This window comes from Gavialis gangeticus, unplaced genomic scaffold (assembly GCF_001723915.1).
Source record: "Gavialis gangeticus isolate Ggan-Ray unplaced genomic scaffold, GavGan_comp1, whole genome shotgun sequence".
NCBI lineage: Eukaryota > Metazoa > Chordata > Crocodylia > Gavialidae > Gavialis > Gavialis gangeticus.
In genome coordinates this window covers 15,437,530-15,458,078 of record NW_017728995.1, presented here as the reverse complement: position 1 = coordinate 15,458,078, position 20,549 = coordinate 15,437,530, and the positions used below count along the sequence as shown (strand labels likewise).

Below are 20,549 nucleotides of genomic sequence, written 5' to 3'. Positions count from 1 at the left end.
TTTTTTTTTTTTTTTTTTTTTTTATAACTATCAAAATGACTGATCAAATGTTGATCACCACCTGATGTTGCAGCTGTTTCCTGAGCCACTGGGTATTGTCATTGCAATAGGCTGCATGACTGCACCTTACATTTTCTGTCTAGCAGTTGCATTTGCGTCATACCATTTTAAAAAGCTTGTTAAAATATTACATTATTAAGTCCTAATGTTTTGGAATGGGCTGCAAGTGTTACACGGGAGGCTTTTTTATATGGTTATAGTGATGACTGCAATGATGATCTTCAAATGCACATTGGGTAAAACATGCCAAATCAGTATTAATAATTTTTGTTGTTGTTTGCCTGTCAAAGCACTCTGAAAACTGGTTAATCTCTTTCTCTAACTTAATTTTCATCCAGTAAGAGGCATCACTTTACTGGGATAGAATATTACAGTTAGTTTCCATTTATTTTTCAAATGACAACTTCAGTGTCTCTAATTATGTTAATGGTGCTGTTAGTGGAGATAATGGATATTCTATAACATTTTTTTTAACAGTAAATATATTTTCCTCAAAGAGAAGTATTCTTTCTGTTCCCGAGTATGCAGACCTTTTTTTCCTATTCATAATACAGAAGATGAGCTTTCTATCACAATTCCTGTGTTCTATTCCTGACTCTCTGACTTGGGCAAGTTTGTTTAATCTCTGTTTTTTCAGTAAAACCTGTAAAATGAACATAATAAGATTTAGTTGCCAAAGGTTTTGAGATATTCTGATCAAAGGCACTTGCTAGAAGTTCAAAGGGCTATTGTCATATAACTTTGCATCCTGGCTCTTGAGCTTTCATCTGAGACCTCAGTATAACTAGTAAACCCAAGGCATAAAGCCTTCCTCCGAGGCAAGCAAAACACATGCCTTGGGTTTATATGCATTACATTCTAGTGCCCATTCTTTTTCTCCCTCACAGGTCCCCTGAATCTCTAAATTTCAGGTTGAATCCTCCCTATGATATGATCAGTTTAATAATAAAAATAAAATCTTGCGCAGTTGGATATGTGCCAGATAATCTATCTCTTTTCTAGTATATGGAATGGTAGTTTTCTGTTCTCTTTCTAAAGTGTGAATGGTTTGGCACTTGAGAGGTTCAGAATAATATTGAGCTTCTACTAATAGCTTTTTTCTGTGGTTGGGGTTTCCTTTGGAGACTCGTGGGCCCTGCCTTTCTGTGCGTGTATATGCCTGATTTTTCTATGAGTAATCCCATAGGCTTAATTGCATAAAGGTAAGAGTGTATATAATTGTTTGGAGGTTTAGGGCTTGTGTAACTGTTTCGCGGTCTCCTGAGTCCAAGTGCGTGATCGTCGGATGATAGTGGAGGTGATATCAATGTCCAGAGTGTTGTGTAGTGTGTCATAGTGCTAAACAGCTAGTTCCTTTTCTTTCATTGGTGTGAAACATGGCCTTAATTTCTAATTTATGTACTTTCAGGTTAGGAGTGGTGGAAGAAGCCACATAACAGTTGTAGTTATCTACTTCTGCCTAGATCCTCAATTTATCCTCTCTCTTCTAAACAAGTAGACAGGGTAGAATACTTTGGTCAGAAGAGGTATATTGATATTTGGTTAAATCCAGTCAATTCATGCTAGTTTGTAAATTCACTTGGGTCAAATATTCAAGAAAATACATTGAACAAAAGCTGAATAATACAAGAAAAGTAATATTTGCAACTTTTATGTAGACGACTAAACTGACGTTTAAATTACTGATGTGCTTTTCATTGGAAACAGATTTTATGATTAAAGTGGAGGGAAAGTTAATGTACTTGAATGATATGCAGACATTTCCTTTGAAACTTTTATAGAATCCATGGGAATTTGTGAGGTACAGACCCATCTTACGCTTTCAAGAGAACCTGTTCAGATTGAATTCAAAGAAGACAGCTTGAGCTATATGGAAAAACTGTGGCTTAAAAAACACAGAAGGTATTGATAGAATCAGTGGGTATTAATAAAAAATCCAAAAATATTTGTACTTTGTTATTATCAGATCTAGTTGAAGCAGTGTTTCAGAGTTCTGGTTAATATGTTAAAGCCATGCTGGAGAATTTTAAATGTGATGACTATAAAATTTGTTTGTTGTCAAATAAAATAATAATGATGCCCATGTTTGACATTATGATTACTTTAGAACTGTTTTTAAAGAGATCCTATTTAATCTCAATGAGGTCTAGTATTTGGCATTATTAATTGCAAATAAGTTTGGCGGAGGTTTAATTCATTTTTTGGGATACTCATTCTACTAAGAATGCACTGTTTGAATCAAGGAGGCTCCTAAACCTCGAGCTTTCGGCCAATTAGATGATATAAATTGCAGAAAACTATTCTCTTTTAACTCTTGTGACTGAATCTATCGGGTCCGGGTGCCCTTGAAGTGAAAATGGAAGGGGCTCTGCATCTTTCGTGGGTATCAGCCCCTTGCAGAAAGAGACACTAAATTCAGCGCATGTAAAAGTGGTAGGGTCAGCACTGATTTAACACTGTGGTGTGTTAGTAATTGTATACGACTTGAATCATCTTTTTATTTTGTTATTTAGAACTCCCATTGAAAAAGAACCTGGTATTCAGGTAAATGGATTCAGACCTGGGCAGTCAATGGTAAATGAATTTCACAATGCTTTGGGCGGAGAAGCAAGAAAGGAGGAGGAGGAGGAGGATTTAATAGGTTTGTTATATGTTTTTGTTAACTGAGTATATTAAATATTTGAATTCTTTCCCCTATCCATATTTACCATTGCATATACAGATTGTTCTAAATTCATTTTGAGTAAAGGTCAAGAGAGAAGGGGACTAAATGGATATAATAAAATTTAAAAAATGCAAAAGGTTAACTTTTAAAATAAACAATGACTCCTCCCCCAAAGGAAAAAAAACACTCTGAATGAATGTACTACTTTAAATCTGTTTCCCAGCTGAAGACATGAAAAAATATTGGACATCTCTTTTTAGAACAGAAGTATCTGACACTGTTCCTGAGTTCCCTGAATCTTCTTTGAAAATTGAGGTACTTGATAATGTGAGTATATACTAAATGATAATGAGTCTTAAAATAAAATCTAAATAGTTTGATTTAAGTACTTTCTGTATTTTAAACAAATTTTAATCAGTTAAAAATTAAAGTTGGTAACTTAAAGAGAAAAAATGTCTAGACTTAAATAGCCTCTATTAGGTTATTGTTAGTATAGTTAACGTTTTTTTTGTTTTACCATTGTTATTATCCTTGCAATCATAAAGTTTAACTCTCTAAAGATACATGTCTAATGTTTCTTCACAACTGTGGCTGTAATCTTTCAGGCTTTTATTCACACTGGTATATGTTATGTCAGTTGATTAATTCTTGCCATATCCTTTTATTTTTAAATTAGTCTTATGAGGATGACTTAGAAGAATCATCCAACTTTATGGTGATGGAACTTGGATCAACTAAATCGGGGAACAAACAAAGGTAAACAAAACAACTTGCTAGGGTTTCTTAAGTTAATGTTGTTTTGTAGGAATTGAACCAAGCTCTTACGATTAACACATCAGAGCTGAGCAAATATTTCACTGTGAACTGCCTAGTAAAATGTCATTAACCTTTGTGTTGAAATTATGTTTTTGTATTACTTAGATTAAATATTACATTCTTAGAAAACGTAATTGAGTCATTATAGTCTCTTTCTCCTGAATATGAAAATTTGAGAAATTCCTAGAGGGCTACAAACATAATGGTTGTCCATGCTGCTAACTGTGTTCTAACTTTGTGTGGTCTGCTTCTACAGGACCAATCGCAGTTTGCAAAAGCATCAGAAAGCTGATATTCTTGTGACAGAAGTAGGGGAATACTTTAGTGTTGATATAAAATGATTGGATTCTATTTTATGCTTTAGTGGAGGTTGCCATCTCATCAGCCATGGCATTAATTTATTTAAAGCATGCATACTGTGCGTATCGTCTCAACTGAATTTTTAAAAAATGGTTAATGTGTGTTAGGTGGCTAGATACTTAATAGTTCTGTCATTTCACTTCTTGCCATCCCCTGAATGTTCTCTAAGAATGTGACTGATAATCATTCTTCACAGCAGTTGTAAGATTTCAATCCTATCTTGCTGAAGTAAAGGAGTTGCGAAAGTGTTACAGGACATGGGAAACTTGTCTTTTATTGGCTTTGTTGTAAAGCTGGTAAATAGCAAGCACAACCAACTTAACCCATACATTTTTTATAATGTATTTATGATTTGTGCATGTTCTGTGTCAAACTTTTAGAATAAATGCTTAGTAAGCAAAAAAGTTGTTTTGTTGGTTATTCTATGCTATTACAGTATTTCTCTAGCACTTAAAATGCAAAGTTAAGACAAGATTTTCAAAAGTACCTGAGAGAATTAAGTGCCCAATTGCCATTGCATATGAATGAGAGCTGGACACCTGAATCTTTAAATCTTGCTCTTAATGTTTAGAAGCGCATGTGAACAAATCTTGGCTTCTGTATAGACTTTAGCCTCTTTGTACTTTCACACTGGGATGTTGTAATGGGGGGGGTGGGCTGCTCAGGGTCTGTCTACTGGTGGCCCTGCCCACCTGTTATGGGTCAACCGCCTGCCTTTTCGCCTGCCATGCCTTGTTAATTAATTGTTGTTAATTAAGCGGGAGGCTGCCCATTGTATGCCCCGATGCCAGGGGGCGCTATCTGCGGCTCCGTTCCTCTCCTACACCGTAGCCCAAACCTTGCAGATGGTATTTGTAAATTCCTCTTTATGTTGGGGTCTCAGCCACTGTGGACCTACCCCTTTTCTCTCTAGCTAGGCCTGTCAGTCAAAAACCCCCCAGTAATCAGGGTTTGACTCCCAGGCTCTAGCTCTCAAAAAAAACCCCACAAAAACAAAAAACAAAAAACCCACTCACTCAGGCTCCTGCACCCTCTGTGGTGCTGGGGTCTGCTCACCCTCAAATACTGCACCCTGTCTGGTGCTGGGGTCAGCTCACCCCCAAATACTGTGCCTTCTTTGGCACTGGGGTCCCCACACTGCAGTGGGCCCCCACTGAGGCCTCCTTCTTCGCCAAATAGCCTCACCCAAACCACCAGTCTTAACATTCAACACAAAACATAGGTTTCTAAGGCCATATAATGGAAAAATAATAATACAGAAACCAGAGAGGCAACATGCCTGTTTATTTTAGATGATCATGAGGATGGCTCACAGCATGGCATAGTCTTCCAATAGAGACTGCAGCCACAGCACCATGGTCATTGAGAGGCCCCCTCCCTGCTGCCCCTCTGGCCTTCTCCACTTGCCATTTGTAGGATCTTGGCCTTCCTCTTCCTGTCACCTGATCGGCTGGCAGGGCTTGAGCCTTAACCCTTACTTGACCGGCTGGCCGTGACTGGAAGCTTTGGGATTTAAAGGGACTACTCTGTCTCTTAGTAACAGGGCTAGGGTTCCCTGTTACAGATGTGCGTGCAGAGAAATTATAGACCTTATGAATGCAGTATCATCTTAAAGAAGCAGCCTCATCAGTAACTTGGTATTTCCAGATAAAATATAGATATCAGTAAAAAACTTTTATATTTTTAATACACTTTTTATATGATAAAATCTAAAACAGTATGTAGAGTATTGTCATTGATATATGTATATATGCAACTCCTATAAACTTCCAGAAGAAATCTGAGTTTTAAATTTGTTAATCTTTAGGAGGTCATGTGTTATTTATGAAATTTCTTCCGATCTGTCTGTCTGTTTCTCTCTTTGTTTTATATAAAAAGAGCTATGGGACCTGAACACCAACAGGATACAGTATCACACTTTTCACCAGCCCAAGCTCTTGATATAACTAGAAAGTCATTTGATCATGTACCTTCCACAGCTGACAAAAAAGATCTTTTAATACCTCCTTGGGACAGAAATACCGCACCTTTGGAACAAATTTCTAAAGGTAAATAATGGGGATATTATTATTTTTTCTTTCTTGGCACTTTATTTCCTTATTTCAGGAATAAAAAGTATTTTATGATGATTTTTGTATGGTTTTTATAGTAGTGTTATAACCAATTAAATATTAGCCTCATATTGTGTAAAAGAAACAAATGTTGCTTCTTTAAAAGTATTCTGTATACTCATGCTTGGATTATATAGCATCTATTTTATGGATGTAAGAACAAACTTACAGCATTTTCAATACATAGACTTTCTAGTCCATGGGGATATCAGTGATATTTCAGGAGTAGCTATATAGTAATATATTTAGATTAACTCAGGATGTGTCCCAAAGCCTCCAGGTCAGCGATCTGCAACCATTCAGCTTGTGGGTTGGATCTGGCCCACCAAGTGGTTGGATCTGGCCTGTGACACACAAATACAAAACATAGGGGTAGAGGTGCAAGTGGAGGCAGGTGATGGGTGCACCAGGGCTGGCACAGAAGGTGCACCTCAGAATCCTTTCTCCTTGTATGTCCCCTTTCCTGTTCTACTCCAGTTTTTCCATAGTTTTGCTTGCTGCCAGCCCACCCCTGTCTGCTCTCTCTCTCAGTTGTTCCCCGTTACTGCAGCTGTGTCTTCTTTTGCTACTTGCAGTTAGTAGTGACAGGAATCATCAGTGAGAGGCAAGGGGTGACAGCAGTGACTGCAGTACAGGTGCATTTAATGACGCAACTGCCTTATTTCAGCCCACTGCTGCTTAAAGATTAACAACCCCTATTTTGTTATATAAAGAAAAATGATTTAAATGGTCTACATCTATGTGCAAAAGCTCAGGATAGCCCTTGGACTAAAAATTTCATTCGCCTTCATTGATCAACACAAAATTTGTGGATATGTCAATTTTTAAGAGCCAAGTATGTTTGTATATTTGCAGTTTCATTGTCTTATCTGTCTGCTGGGAAAAAGCTTGCAAAAGTGTAGATACTTTGTTTTGTGATGCCACTAATAAACATTAGGAACAGAAAACAGTGTTTAATCCACAGTCTGAAGAGTAGGTTAGTTTACTGTGCTATTTTGCTGTAATTGAGGTTAGTTATAGTTCAGGTTTTAATTAATTTTTTCTGTTTTAACAAATAAATTGTATTTGTATGTGCTTAGTCAGTCTCTTTCTCTGCATTTGGTTCAAATTTCTGCTTATTTTAAGGCTAAGAGGTGAAAGAGAAAATGCCAATTGGACTCTGAGGTGTGCTATATATGCCCTTAGGGGCAAAGGAAAAAAGCCAAATAACTGTGTCTAAAGGGGGGAAAAAAAGAATCATTATGGTTCTGCACACAAGAGAAGGATATAGCTCAAGAGTATGTATTCTTAACTGCAACCAGTCTCAAAGAAATTTTACTTTCAAGTAGCTATCTTTAGATTTATTTAATTGAAAATATAAAGTTACCTTTGGAGTTATTCAGCTACTTCCAGGCAAACATTACAGTTTTAAAAATGAAGAAATTATAAGGTGAAGAACTCTGTAATTCTTCATTATTCAGTACAGAATTCTGTATTTCTGTCATTTTAGGAGTGTCAAAGGTACAATATGACTAAATACATTCCAAGATAATTATATTAGTTATTATGAGTCTGATTTTTGAGGTGCTGAGTGTTTTGCAGTTCCAATTGGGTTCATAGAGCAGTTGGGTACCCTGTAGTTTAGAAAACTGGGTTATACATTTTTGAAGGTAGATTGATTTTGTGTGTGTGTGGCTTGTTTGGTGTTTTAGGGCTTAGTTATAAGAGGAAAATCCTTGTATACTATACTCGTTTTTGGAATTCCTTGAGAAAAACGGTGTTTGCTTGTAGATGCAGTTTATGCTCATTTGTTTCTTGGTTTTAGTTTCATCAGGACAAACATCTACAGCAAGCCATGCAGGAATATATACTGAGTGCCATCATTCTGCTACAGGAGAAGAAGTTCTCAGCATTCCTCACAAAGGAGATTTAACTGCAAAGGCTGGCACTAAAACAAACACTGATAGAAGATTTCTTTCCTCTTGTATGCCACCAGAGATGTCTTTTGGCCTCCCTAAATTAGCCATAAAGACACCTTCCTCCAAGTCAAGATCACTGAATGACAGTGCTGATTCAGTGGAATTTAACAGTTTCTCCAACAACCAGAGCATGGCTTTAACTACAAAGTCCTCAGTGGTAACCTATTAAATCCCTTATCTCTCAATATAATAAATATGTTGAATATTCTATGTACTTGCCATATTTCTTTGTTTTTTTTTCTTTTTTAGATTTTACATTGTCAAAGTAGGGTGGAGTGGTTTGATTGTTGATATCTTGGTTTTCTTGAAATACTGCAGAATATGTAGTTATAAGGTCACTTACTTAAAAGGTATGGAAGTCATTAGGTATACGTTTAGTGAGAACGGTAGAAGATAGATTCCCCATGTTTTGATCTTTCAGATATGGAAAATAAAAGTACTTTCATAACCCCCCTTTTTTACCTTCTGCCTCTATCACCCCTGCCCCCGTGCTACCTCTTCTCCCTTCCCCACCCCCCATCAGTCATTTCACTTTGCTATGTGGTGGTATAGGAAAATAAAGCAAAGAGATGACAAAATCCAGGGTCAGAAGGGCTATTTGTATGCAGCCTGTCACTCACCTTGCTTTCCCTCTTAATTTGGTTGTCACAAGTTTTATGTACCCTTCGATTTTAGTCTCAATGTTCAAGCATCTCTCAGAGAGTCTAGAACTAAAGGGCAGGTTTCGTTAGCTTCTGTCTTTTCATAAATGCAGTGTATTTTGTGTGCAGCCAGGCACATAATCATGATTTGCCTTTTAATAATTCCAAAGCTGAATGCTTGACAGAAGGGTGAAGATTAGTTGATGCAATACACTGAGCATTTGGGCTACTAATAAGTAATATAGGTTTCTGATATTCAGTGCATAAAGATATAAACATCAGGAAAGAGATGCTATTTTTATTTTAAGTTTTATGAAGCAACATTCTATTAACATTTAACTTGGCATGACATGGTACATGTAGCCTTTAGCTGTTTTTTATTAATATTTTGTCTTCTATTCAAGTTGTTACAGGAAGTAGCCCGAAGAGAAAAACCTGTTTCTACCCAGTACCAGGGACTTGAGATTTTTTTTAGTTTGGGTGCAAATTCTAAGCAAGTAACACCTGAATCACTTCCATCGTTGTGCTCTGATTCCAGCCCTACAGATAACATTTCATTTTCAGGTAATAGTGAGAAGTAAAACCCTCCACCACTATGTCACTTATTGAGTACATATGCTAGTCTATATGGACTTTAAATAGTAAAAAGCATTACCCTCCTTATTTAAGCTTTTCCTAGGTTCAGTTTTGTCATTTGCAAGTCAGCATTATATGCAGATAGGCAAAAAGCCTGAGGCTGAATTGATTCAGTCTTCACAGATTAGTTTAAAATGCATAGATTGAACTGGTAACCAAGTGAACAGACATTCACTTTTGCTTCCTGAAATGTGGCCATATGCCTGCAGTGGCTCACGCTGGGGGGCACTAGAGCACACCTCCGTGCTCAGCTGGAGCAGGCAGCTTGAGCCAAAGCTAGTCCATCCACTCTTCAAGGAAGGTGCAAAGCATTGTGAGATGCTGGGGGAGTGTGAGTGAACTTGAATCTGGAGGGGACCTGGGACAGAAGTTCAGTAACCGATTTACCTTAATTCAGTTAAGTCTGAGGCTAATTCCAACTAACTTTATCTTAAACTGGTTTTGGCCATTTTGAGTTCATGTACACTGAACTTCTGTTGTGTTACAGATTTGAACCAGTTTCAGATTACTTTTACCTGTTTGTATAATTTCTGTCCCTAGCCCAGGATGCTATAAATTGGTGCAGCTGTCACACTAAGAAAAGCAACTAACTGAGTGAGGAAGTATATGCTGGCTTCCTGCTTCAAGTAGTAAATTACACCACCATAGACTTTACAGATTTATAACTGTTGAAATCACATGAGCATTTGGACCTCAGTTGCATTTTCCTTGTATTAAATTTTGATTTAGCTTTTTTACTTTAAGTTGTCATTTTTATTGTTTTAAATGTTTTATATTAAGCTCTCTGTGAGGTGACTTGTAAATAACTCATAGGTATGTATTTATAAAATGTAGAACATAAAGTTAAATGTAAGATAAAAATCATGTAATGAATTATTTGCTTATCATTTTAAAGGGATATATATTGTGTGACACTTTTAGTGATAGTACTGTTTGTTTTTTCTGGGCAGCAACCACAATCTTAGAGAAAATTAATGTGTAGAATGTGTGTATAGTTTCCTGCCTCTGTGTATGACCCATAGCAATTTTAATTGCAGGAGCTGAACAGTGGGTCAGAATGCGTAGCTTAAGTGAACATGCTGAAGAGTCCATAGTACAGGGCATATGGCAAAGTGAACTGAGCAGACCATCAAGTGGTTTGGGACAACGAAACGCGCATGCTAGAACTTCTCTGCAGAGATCAGTGTATAGATCACCTGTTGGTAAGAACTGTTTCAACGAGATAATATATTGTTGAAGCCGCATTTCAGCAGGTGATGTATTCAACTGACTGTCTTTAAGTGTGTCAGTAGCCATGCTGGCTTCAAGTGATGTCCTGGATTAGGATATTAGATCTGTAATTTATACATTGTAATTCATTTTGGTTTTTTATTTCTCTCTGCTATTTTTTTTTAAATCTTAAAAATATTTTCTAAAGTTTTACGCTGTAGTAAATTTAAGTAAGATCTAAATATTGGAGAAATAACTGTGGCCCTTTCAGATGCTCCATGAGGTAGTACACAAGCCCCAAAACCCCAGCTTTGATTTGTTCTTTCTCATTGAATATTGCATACAAAGTTTAAGTGGAAAAAGATTCACAAATCAACAAATGTTTTCTTCAGACTGCCCCCAAAGATCTTGCTTTCAACGTTTATGGTGGTGCTGCACATAGCTCAGCAGTGAACAGGTAGCAGCTGCATAAGTTTTGTTGGTATTTAAGGTTTGTTTGCTCTGAGCCTACTGTTCGGGTGCATCAGGCAAATCCCACAGCAGATCCCAGCGCCATAACATGGTTTAAATGGAACTGTAGCCTCCAGACAATCGGTTCTGGCATTTATACAGAGCACACCATTGTCTAGAGTCAGTAATTTTGGCTTATTTTTTTTCTTTGGACTTACTAAGCATTTAACAGTATATGCAATAATAAGCTTTATGAGTTGAAAATTTGCTCTTGATGTCTCACTGGGAATTGAATCTGACCCAGAAGCAGTTGGTGATCTATGGTTGCCATTAGCTTATAGCATGCATGAATGCATTTGCAAATGCTTTGCTGCAACAGTTTGTGTGACCGCAAGTATCCAAAGAATGTGAATCATACCGTTGACCAAACATATAAAACAAACTAATGAGAGAGAGTGGTAAAGATATTCGAGGAAAACTAAATGTAGGCTTTACCCTACCTGAAGTTTGCTGTGTTCCGAGATGGAGAACTACACAACTTAATAATCAAGTTCCACGGTAATTTACATTTTTAACTGCCGTCATCATGGATGTTGAAAATCTGAATGCTTATGACAAATGCTTAAAGTTTCAAGATCGTTTTAGTGAGCTGTGTGTATGAGTAATTGCCATTTTATTTGTATCATTAAGAATGTTTATTATAGTTTTGGAATCACTTTAATGTAGTTGATACAAAAATCTCTCATAAATATAACCAGTGTAATTGTTCTTATAACATTCCTTATGAAACAGGCAGGCTAGAAAGCTATCTGGTATGTTAGTCCTTTTACCACACAGCTTGTAACTGTTTATACTTACTGTTTTCCCTTGATTCTGGCAGAAGAAATTTATGTTTTCTTTACTGTTTAAAAAAAAATTATTGTTGTTTTAATTGCGCATAAATCCACTGCATGCTTAATGTAGGCATTTTTATAAGCTTCAGAAGCCTGTAATGGCTTGTAGTGCATTGGCTGCTCCCTTGTAGAAGCTTTACAAACTGATGAATTGAAGTTGCTTTTGTTCAAAGAAAAATGCCTGTGCAGGAACTCTGGCACCTAAAAATATATATATATTTTTAAGAGGCAGATTTTTATATTTGTTTCTAAACAATACAAGCCCTTATCTGAAACACCAAATTTTTACTGTTACTTCAGTAACTTCAGCTAGCTTGCACATAAGAGATGAAATTGTTTATTGTATAAGTTTATACCATTCATGTGCCACAGATCAGTGAGATATTTATCCTAAAAGGTACCATTTTCCTCTCTATGTGTAGGTAGGGAGCAGATTATGATGTGAGCTTTTGGAATTTGCATGACAGGGAGTAGCAGCAATATACAAAGTTTAATTTTTAATTTAAAGAAACTGTAATTCAGAAACTGGTGCTATGCGAAATATGGACTAACTGATTTCAAAAGTACTGCCTTTTGTAGTTGATTCCTGTGACACCAGAATCATAGAAAGTTTGGGTTGGAAGGTACCTTAGGAAGTCCTCTAGTCCAACCATCTGCTCAAAGCAGGACCAAACCCAACTAGATCATACCAACCAAGGCTTTATCTAGCCGGGTCTTAAATACCTCCAAGGATGGAGAGTCCACAATCTCTCTAGGTAACCTGTTCCAGTGTTTTACCACCCTCCTAGTGAGAAAATTCTTTCTAATACCTAAGCTAAACTTCCCTTGCTGCAACTTTAGCCCATTACTCCTTGTTCTATCATCTGTCACCACTGAGAATAGTCTAGATCAGGGGCAGGCAATTATTTTGGGCAGAGGGCCGCTTACTGAGTTTTGGCAAGCCATCGAGGGCTGCATGACAGGCAGCCAGGGGCAGATAAAAATTCATTTTCTAAATTTTTTAGGGGTCCTGCAGGCTGGATAGAATGGCCTAGCGGGCCATCCTGCGGGCTGCATTTTGCCTGCCCCGGTCTAGATCCATCCTGTTTCAAATCCTTCAGGTAGTTGAAGGCTGCCATTAAATCCCCTCTGTCTTCTCTTCTCTAGACTAAATAAGCCCAGTTCCCTCAGCCTCTCCTCATAAGTCATGTGCTCCAGCCCCCAAACCATTAGAGCCGACCTTAGGAGGATGTGGGGCCCAGGGCAAATCAGTCTGTACAGGGCCCCCTTAATGCTGCATGGGGCCATGGTACCCTGCAAAGTACTGGGGGGAGGGGGTGGAGGCTCTGTGCTGCTTTCGTGGTGCAGGGCTGAGCTGCCAGTCCCTGCGGGAGGGGCTGCAGCCACTCTGCCCGACTCTGCAGGGCCCACCCATAGCATGGGGCCTAGGGCGGTCACCCCCATTTGCTGTACCCTAGGGACAACTGTGCCTCTGCTGGACTCTCTCCAATTTGTCCACATCCTTTCTGTAGTGGTGGGCCCAAAACTGAATACAGTACTCCAGATGTGGCCTCGCCAGTGCTGAATAGAGGGGAATAATAACTTTCCTTGACTTACTGGCAACTTTCCTACCAAGGCAGCCCAGTATGCTGTTAGTCTTCTTGGCAACAAGGTAACACTTTTGGTACATAGTCATCTTATTATCCACTGTAACCCGCAGGTCCTTTTCCGCAGAGCTGCTGCCCAGCCAGTCAGTCCCCAGCCTGTACTGGGGCATGGGATTGTTCCATCCCAAGTGCAGGACTTTGCACTCTTCCTTGTTGAATGAGATTACTTTTGGTCCAATCCTCCAATTTGTCTAGGTCACTGTGAATCCTAGCCATAGTCTCCAGCATATCTACTACTTCCCTACAGGTGTCATCTTCAGATCTGCTGAGGGCGCACTCTGCCATCTTCCCGGTCATTGATGAAGATACTGAACAAAACCGGCTCCAGGATCAACCCCTGGAACACTCCACTTGATACCAGCTGCTAACTAGACACAGAACCATTAATTACTGCCCTCTAAGTCTGATGCTTCAGCCAGTTTTCTCTGCACCTTATGGTCCATTCACCTACCCCATACTTCCTTAGCTTGCCTGCGAGAATGTTGTGAGAGACTGTATCAAAAGCCTTGCTAAAATCAAGGTACACCACATCCACTGGTCTCCTCATATCCACAGAGCCAGTCATCTCATCATAGAAGGCAATCAGGTTGCTCAGGCATGACTTACCCTTGGGGAATCCATGCTGACTGTTCCTAACCACCACCTTCTCCTCCAAGTGCTTAAAAATAGATTCCTTGAGGATCTGCTCTGTGCCTTTTTTTTACAGGGACTGAGGTGAGATTGACTGGTCTGCAGTTTTCTGGACCCCCCTTTTCCCCTTTCTTAAATATGGGCACTAAGTTTGCCCTTTTCCAGTCATCTGGGACCTCTCCATATTGCCATGAGTTTTCAAAGATGATAGCTAGCGGCTCCACAGTCGCATCTTGAGCACCCTTGTGTGCATCCTGTCCGGCCCCATAGACTTGTACATTTTCAGCTTTTCTAAATAGTCTCTAACGTGTTCTTTTGCCACTGCTGGCTGTTTACCTCGTCCCCAAACTGTGCTGCCAGATGCAGTAGTCTAGGAGCTGACCTTGCCTGTGAAGACTGAGGTGAAAAACATTGAGCACTTCAACCTTTTCTGCATCCTCTGTCGCAAGGTTGCCTCCCCCATTCAGTAACGGACCCACACTTTCCTTGACCTTCCTCTTGTTACTGATGTACTTGTAGAAACTCTTCTTGTTCCCCTTCACATCCCTTGCTAGCTGTAATTCTAACTGCGCTTTGGCTTTCCTGACTTTATCACTGCATGCCCAAGTAGTACTCTGATACTCTTTCCTGGTTGTTTGTCCAAGTTTCGACTTATTATAAGACTTCCTTTTTGTGGTTTAATTTACTGAAGAGTTCCCTGCTAAGCCAAGCTGGTCTTCTGCCATAATTGCTAGTCTTCCTGCACATCGGGATGGTTTGTTCCTGCACTCTCAGTAAGGTTTCTTTATAGTACAGCCTGGTCTCCTGGACTCCTCTCCTCCCTCAGACTGGCTTCCCAGGGGTTCCTAACTTCCTAGCCATGAGTTCCCTGAGCGAGTCAAAGTCTCGCTCAGTGACCTTCAATTCCTCATTGAATTAAAGCTGCAGTTCTGAAGATGTGTAGCAGACAGAGAACCCCAAGGCCTTTTAGGATATCTTTTGTAATAACAGCAAAATACATTTCTTTATTACAATACATTCTGATAATAAATCTTCCATGGCCAAACCCTATTCACTTTACTCATCCGAAATTCTTATTTAATACATACACTTTTAAATACTCATAGTTTCATTATTTTTGCATAAAGATAGTTATGAAAATGTTTCCAGGGTAGCATGCTAAAAAATTGTGATTAAATTTAGTCAGAGCTTCAGCTTCATATCTGTGCTGTGCATATTACAAAATCTCAAGGAGGACAAATTTTATAACACTGTTGTTATAAAGAGCTTATTTTTGTTGATTTTTCTTTTTCCCCCCATGGGAGTTGGATGCCTAATATCATCCTTTGAAAACGGTGACTATTGTGGATACCTGAAGTCATTTTTTAACTACTTACAAGTTTTCTGTCATAAAATTTCCATTTTCCAGTTGCCTGTTTATGAAAGTACAGGTTTCCCTTGCCAACCATGGTTTTACCAACCACAATTTTGAGTATGCACACTTAATATTCTGTATACCATTTTGGCTACTACGGTGTACGGTTTTGAGTAAACACAGTTTTCTGTGGCTGCCCATCAGCCTGCCACCTGCCATTTTCCCCATAAGCCTTTTGTCTTGCCAACCATAGTTTTGCCAACCATGGGAACTTTCAGGAACCTAACCCCAGCGGTTGGTGAGGCAAACGCGTATATGTATCCTAAACATCTGAAAAGTTAAACAAGTAAGAACTTGTCACCACTGTTTGTGGCAAGTCTGAATTTATAATATTTAAAACTTCCCCTATAATAAAAAAAGAATAGACTATTACATCCTGTGTCTTCAAGCCGTCTTTCTCATACAAATAACAAAGCTAACTTTTGAGTTGAGACTTTTTACGTTGCATATCCCACAAACTCTGACCTTAGTAAGTCACTGCACTGCTCTGTGCCTCATTTCTCCCACCACTTCTTTTGTTTGTCTTGTCTAGTTAGATAAAACTCCTGCCCTGGAGAGTTTATGGCTACGTACTTCTACCTAGTCCAGTGCAGTCTGCATCTTAGTCTGGTTCTCCAATAGCTAATGTAATTCAAATACTAAATTATAATTGCATAGACTGTAAAAAAGAGAGAGAAGGTGTAGTTAAGTAATTCAGCTCCATCCATGGTGTTCTCGTGAGTTACTCTTGTCTGTCTCAGCCACTGCCTTCCCCAGGCACATAACTCATACTGTTTGTTTCTCTCGTGCTGGGCAGGCAATTTGACATCTTCATTCTTTTAAAAAAAAAAAAATCACTTGGCAGATTCAAAACTATCCATTTTGAATTCAGTACAAAACATGTGAAACTCTCATTTATTTTATTATTCATGTTTTCATAAGTGTCAAAACTGGAGAGATTTACTTAAAGAAAAATTATGCCAGGCTGAATGCAGGTACAGGTTTCCCTTGCTTTATGCTAGACATGTGTTCCTGGAAAACGACACAACTCGAATTCATATAAAAGGAACCCAGTTTACAGTGTAACAAATAGGGATATGTTCCAAGACCTCGACTGTGCTGACCTCCAGACCCATTTCTACCACTTTTACAAGACAGTTTTGGTACTCGCCAACAGCAAACGGTACACACAAGCACAGTGTACGATTATAATGGGAATGGCAACTACAGAAACGCATGTTGCCAGCAATGAACAAGGAGCACAGATTCACACAGGAGACTATATTTTGGTGCATGTCACTCCCACAATGCACCACACAAAGCAGCTGACTGTGGGCTTCCACCACACCAATAGCATAAGAGTGAATTTACTTCACACACAACGAATTTTTGGAATAAAAAGGATCATCTCATAAGAGCGAATTTGCACGTACAGAACTTGCATAAAGCAAAGGAAACCTGTATAACAGTTTGTAACCTGGACTCAGTTTTTCCTCAAATTGTATCTTAAATACTACTATATTTTAGTATAGTAAAATATAGTAGTATTTAAGATACAATTTGACAAATATATTGTGTTGAATAATTAATAATAATTCATAACTTTTTCACTTCATCATTTCATTTCATTTGGTTAATTTGAGAAAAAAAACATGATTTGCTTTTTATTTTTATTACAGTGACTAGTTTCCCGAGACCTTTATCAGCAAATATTCCACTCTGTGGAATGATTAAGAGTCGTCCTATCCAGAGTTCACGTTCTCAGATAAGACCAAAAAGTTCAACTGGTCAGCTGCTGTCTACAGTTGTTGCTGAAATATCCAAATTTGAGTTCGATGATCTAACTGAACAAGATGATCCTCTTTTAGAAGATATTGCTGATCAACAAGCCTTAGCTAGTTTGGAAAAAGAATTGCAAAGTCATATAGGTATTTAGTTAAAGTGATAACCTACATGTCATGCTAGAGCATTTGTAACATAAGGTCAAATACCTTGTTTATGTCTTGATATTTTTTTGAGTCGTCCTAGGTTTGTATTTATAAGACCAATCCTTCTAGACCGGGGTGCTCAGCCTTTTGGCCCTGCAGGCGAGATGAGTGGCATGGGCCAGTTGATGTGCTGAGTCAGACTGTGAGGCCCGACACTACCCCCTTCCTGCTCCACTTGTGGGATTTGGCACCAGGGACCTGGTGCTGCCCCCTCCTGGTCCCTGCACACAGGAATTGGGTCTCTGGGGTGGGGGACAGGACATGCTGGGGCTGGGCTTGGCCTTGCCCCCTCCCACTAAGGTTGTGTCCCAGAAGTCCAGCACCACTGCCTCCCTTCCCTTCATGCCAGGATTGGCTCCCAGGGGCCTGCACAGCCCCCTCCTGATCCCTGGCATGCCAGGATTAGGTCCAGGGGCTTGTCACTGTCCCATTCTGTCCCCAACACCAGGATTGAGCCCTGGAGTCTGATGCTGCCTCCGCCCAGCCCTGTGCACTGGAATTGGGCACTGCATTCAGTGCGTAGACCCGAGTTCCTCATGGTTCTGGAAATCTGGCAGCAGGAGAGCTCCCATACCACCCAGTTTCCAGACCTGTGGAGAGCCCTGCAGGCCAGGGGTTGAGCATCCTATTCTAGGGTATGCCATGCTCTGTTTTTGTGGCTAAACAAGATGTAGACCAGACAATAACATCCCAGCTTTGTAGAAACAGGTTTTAGAGCACTCTTGCTTGTTGAACCTCTTACCTTCTATGCTTCTGTTACAGAAATCTCACAGGATATGCTGAGTGCTTCTACCAGGGATGAGTTCTTTCAGCAGCTGCCTGCTTCCTGGTTCTTGCATTGGAAGCATAATTAACCTTTCAGATGAGAGGAATCTTATTAGTCCTGCTAGCTGATGGCCAGTATCTAGGGGGATTTGTTTAAAGCAGGGGTGGCCAACACAAAGTGCCACAGGTAGCTTGGGCAGCCTTTGTTTGTGGCACGCAGCAAATTGCGGAGGAGACAGGCAGCACAGTGGCAGATAGGGCAGGCAGCAGAAAGCAAAGCAGCAGCTTGGTCTGGGAGCAGAAAGCTGAGCAGGAGATTGGGGAAGAGAAAAGCAGCACAGTGACTTAGCTGGTAGGACAGTGCTGTTCTATGAAACTTCTTAGAAACTTTATATATTAGATTCTGTATTTCTGTTATATGCGTTATTTAAAATGATGCAAAATATTTCAGATCCGCAGGAAAAACTTTGCCGCTTAACCTCTGAAGACTTATCAGCTTCCAGCAGACATTCAAAGAAGATAAGTGAAAATATTACAGATTTCCATAATAACCTAGAACTGAAAGACCACAGTAGAGTTGATACTTTAAGGTAATTTAAACCTGCTGATTATGGTTTTTAAGGCTATATTAAAAGATCTGACATTCCAAACATCATAAAGACAGTATATTAAAACCTTAGTTTTCTGTTGTATTTTACATGCCAAGTATAATGTATAATGCGTGTCATCTGTGACCTACTGTACCGATGACATTTTTTGCAAAAAAACAAAACTCCCTAACATTTTTCAGTTACACTGTATAACACTTCATTAAACCATGTAACATGAATAGATGAAAGTGTAGGAATTCATCTATTAGAATTAAAAAGATATTCAAATTATTAGTAATGAATTGGCTGGGAATAGCAGAGATGTAAAAATATTATTGTGTAAATTAGCCCAGTAATTTCTGTGCTATTCACTGCTCTCCCTTTTGGTTGGAAAGACATTTGTTTGATAGGAGCAAAATTGTAAGAATTGTTAAATATGAAAGTTCAAGACAATGCAATGTAACTTGCATCTCATGATTTGAAATCTAATCTATGTTGTTAATGTTTTCTTAACATAACTTCTTAATTTCATTATTTCATTTTTTTGTTCCTTTTATTGAAAAATGGTAGTTTTCATATACTGTACAAAGATGTCTTAGTGTTAAACTCTGCAATGTTAGAGGCTTAAAGCAGTGTTGATGTTCCCACCTTCTCAGTCACTGTTTGATGTCTGAAAAAAATTGTATGATGATATAATACTATCGTTTAAAAATGTTTGCTTTTTTTGCTTTCTCATTTATAACTTGAGATCCCTTATTTTGTGCCTGTAGCCATGTGAATGAAGTTCTGTAAGTATTTGTCCATCTGTTAATTCCACTCTTGGCACACATTTGAGTGGAGTCTTTTATCCCATATATTGGCTTCCGGTTACAACCTCTTTCTCATTGCCACATGCATTGACAACTGCTATCCCAAAAGACTGTTCCTTAATTCTGAGATTTGCCATACTGCTCTATGTGAGCACACCCATATGTTGTCATTTAGTTAACCAAGAGGGAGCTAAATCAGACAGATTGTTTCAACAGGTTATTCCACATAGTTCTGTTTCCATTGGTTATTCCTGAGTGGGTACTATGTCAAGAAATTGAATATTTTCTGTCTTGGAGTAATATGGGAAATTTCAGTCCAGCTGAGGGAAAGGTATCTAATGAGACTACTACTTTGTACTTAAAGGATGGAGGATGAAGGTTTAGTTCTAGTTTGGGGAGTTCTGAATACCTTAATCAACATTTAGAATAGTCACCTGCTCCTCCATTTTGTCTTGTTTAGGTAGAAAAAAAATATTTCAATCTGCAGGATGTTTGCTTTCACGTTGCTGTACATCCACCTGATGTAATATTTACAATTTCTGATGGATCAAAACCATTACCAATACACTCACCTAACTATAACACTGGGTATAGTCTCTCCCTTTGAACCCTTGATGTTTTTATCCTCTCTTCTGTGTTTCTTAATGAAAACTTCTGTGTGGCAGCTGCTTCAGCTAGGTAGACTGGGGAGATAGGATATCAAATGTTAGGGCCTCAGTTTCAATTTCAGAATGGGAGCGTGACTCAAATGTTATTCCAAATTTGTGCCCAAAAATAGAGTTCCATTTTAATCACCCTATTTTGATTCACCCACTTAGTCTCCCTTATTAGAATGAAGTTTAAGGGAAAATGTATCTAAGGTACATCCCTTAAGTTTGTAGGTTTACAGCTACAGGTTAAACCCCATTCCCAAGGCTGAAAATAGATGT

At 38.8% G+C, this 20,549-nt stretch overlaps 1 protein-coding gene across 4 annotated transcripts in view; it reads left to right on the top strand.

The window, feature by feature from the left end:
• ZBBX (zinc finger B-box domain containing) overlaps positions 1-20,549 on the top strand; it is an 80,345-nt gene that overhangs the window by 50,188 nt on the left and 9,608 nt on the right. For 3 of the 4 annotated variants that reach the window (XM_019503243.1, XM_019503242.1, XM_019503245.1), the window contains 10 exons: positions 1,842-1,962; positions 2,574-2,701; positions 2,949-3,052; positions 3,402-3,481; positions 5,780-5,949; positions 7,817-8,127; positions 9,016-9,175; positions 10,285-10,449; positions 17,148-17,396; positions 18,673-18,811. In XM_019503243.1, the coding sequence (XP_019358788.1) occupies positions 1,842-1,962; positions 2,574-2,701; positions 2,949-3,052; positions 3,402-3,481; positions 5,780-5,949; positions 7,817-8,127; positions 9,016-9,175; positions 10,285-10,449; positions 17,148-17,396; positions 18,673-18,811 (1,627 nt within the window). The remainder of the gene's footprint in view (positions 1-1,841; positions 1,963-2,573; positions 2,702-2,948; positions 3,053-3,401; positions 3,482-5,779; positions 5,950-7,816; positions 8,128-9,015; positions 9,176-10,284; positions 10,450-17,147; positions 17,397-18,672; positions 18,812-20,549) is intronic. The other variant, XM_019503244.1, reaches the window with a different exon arrangement.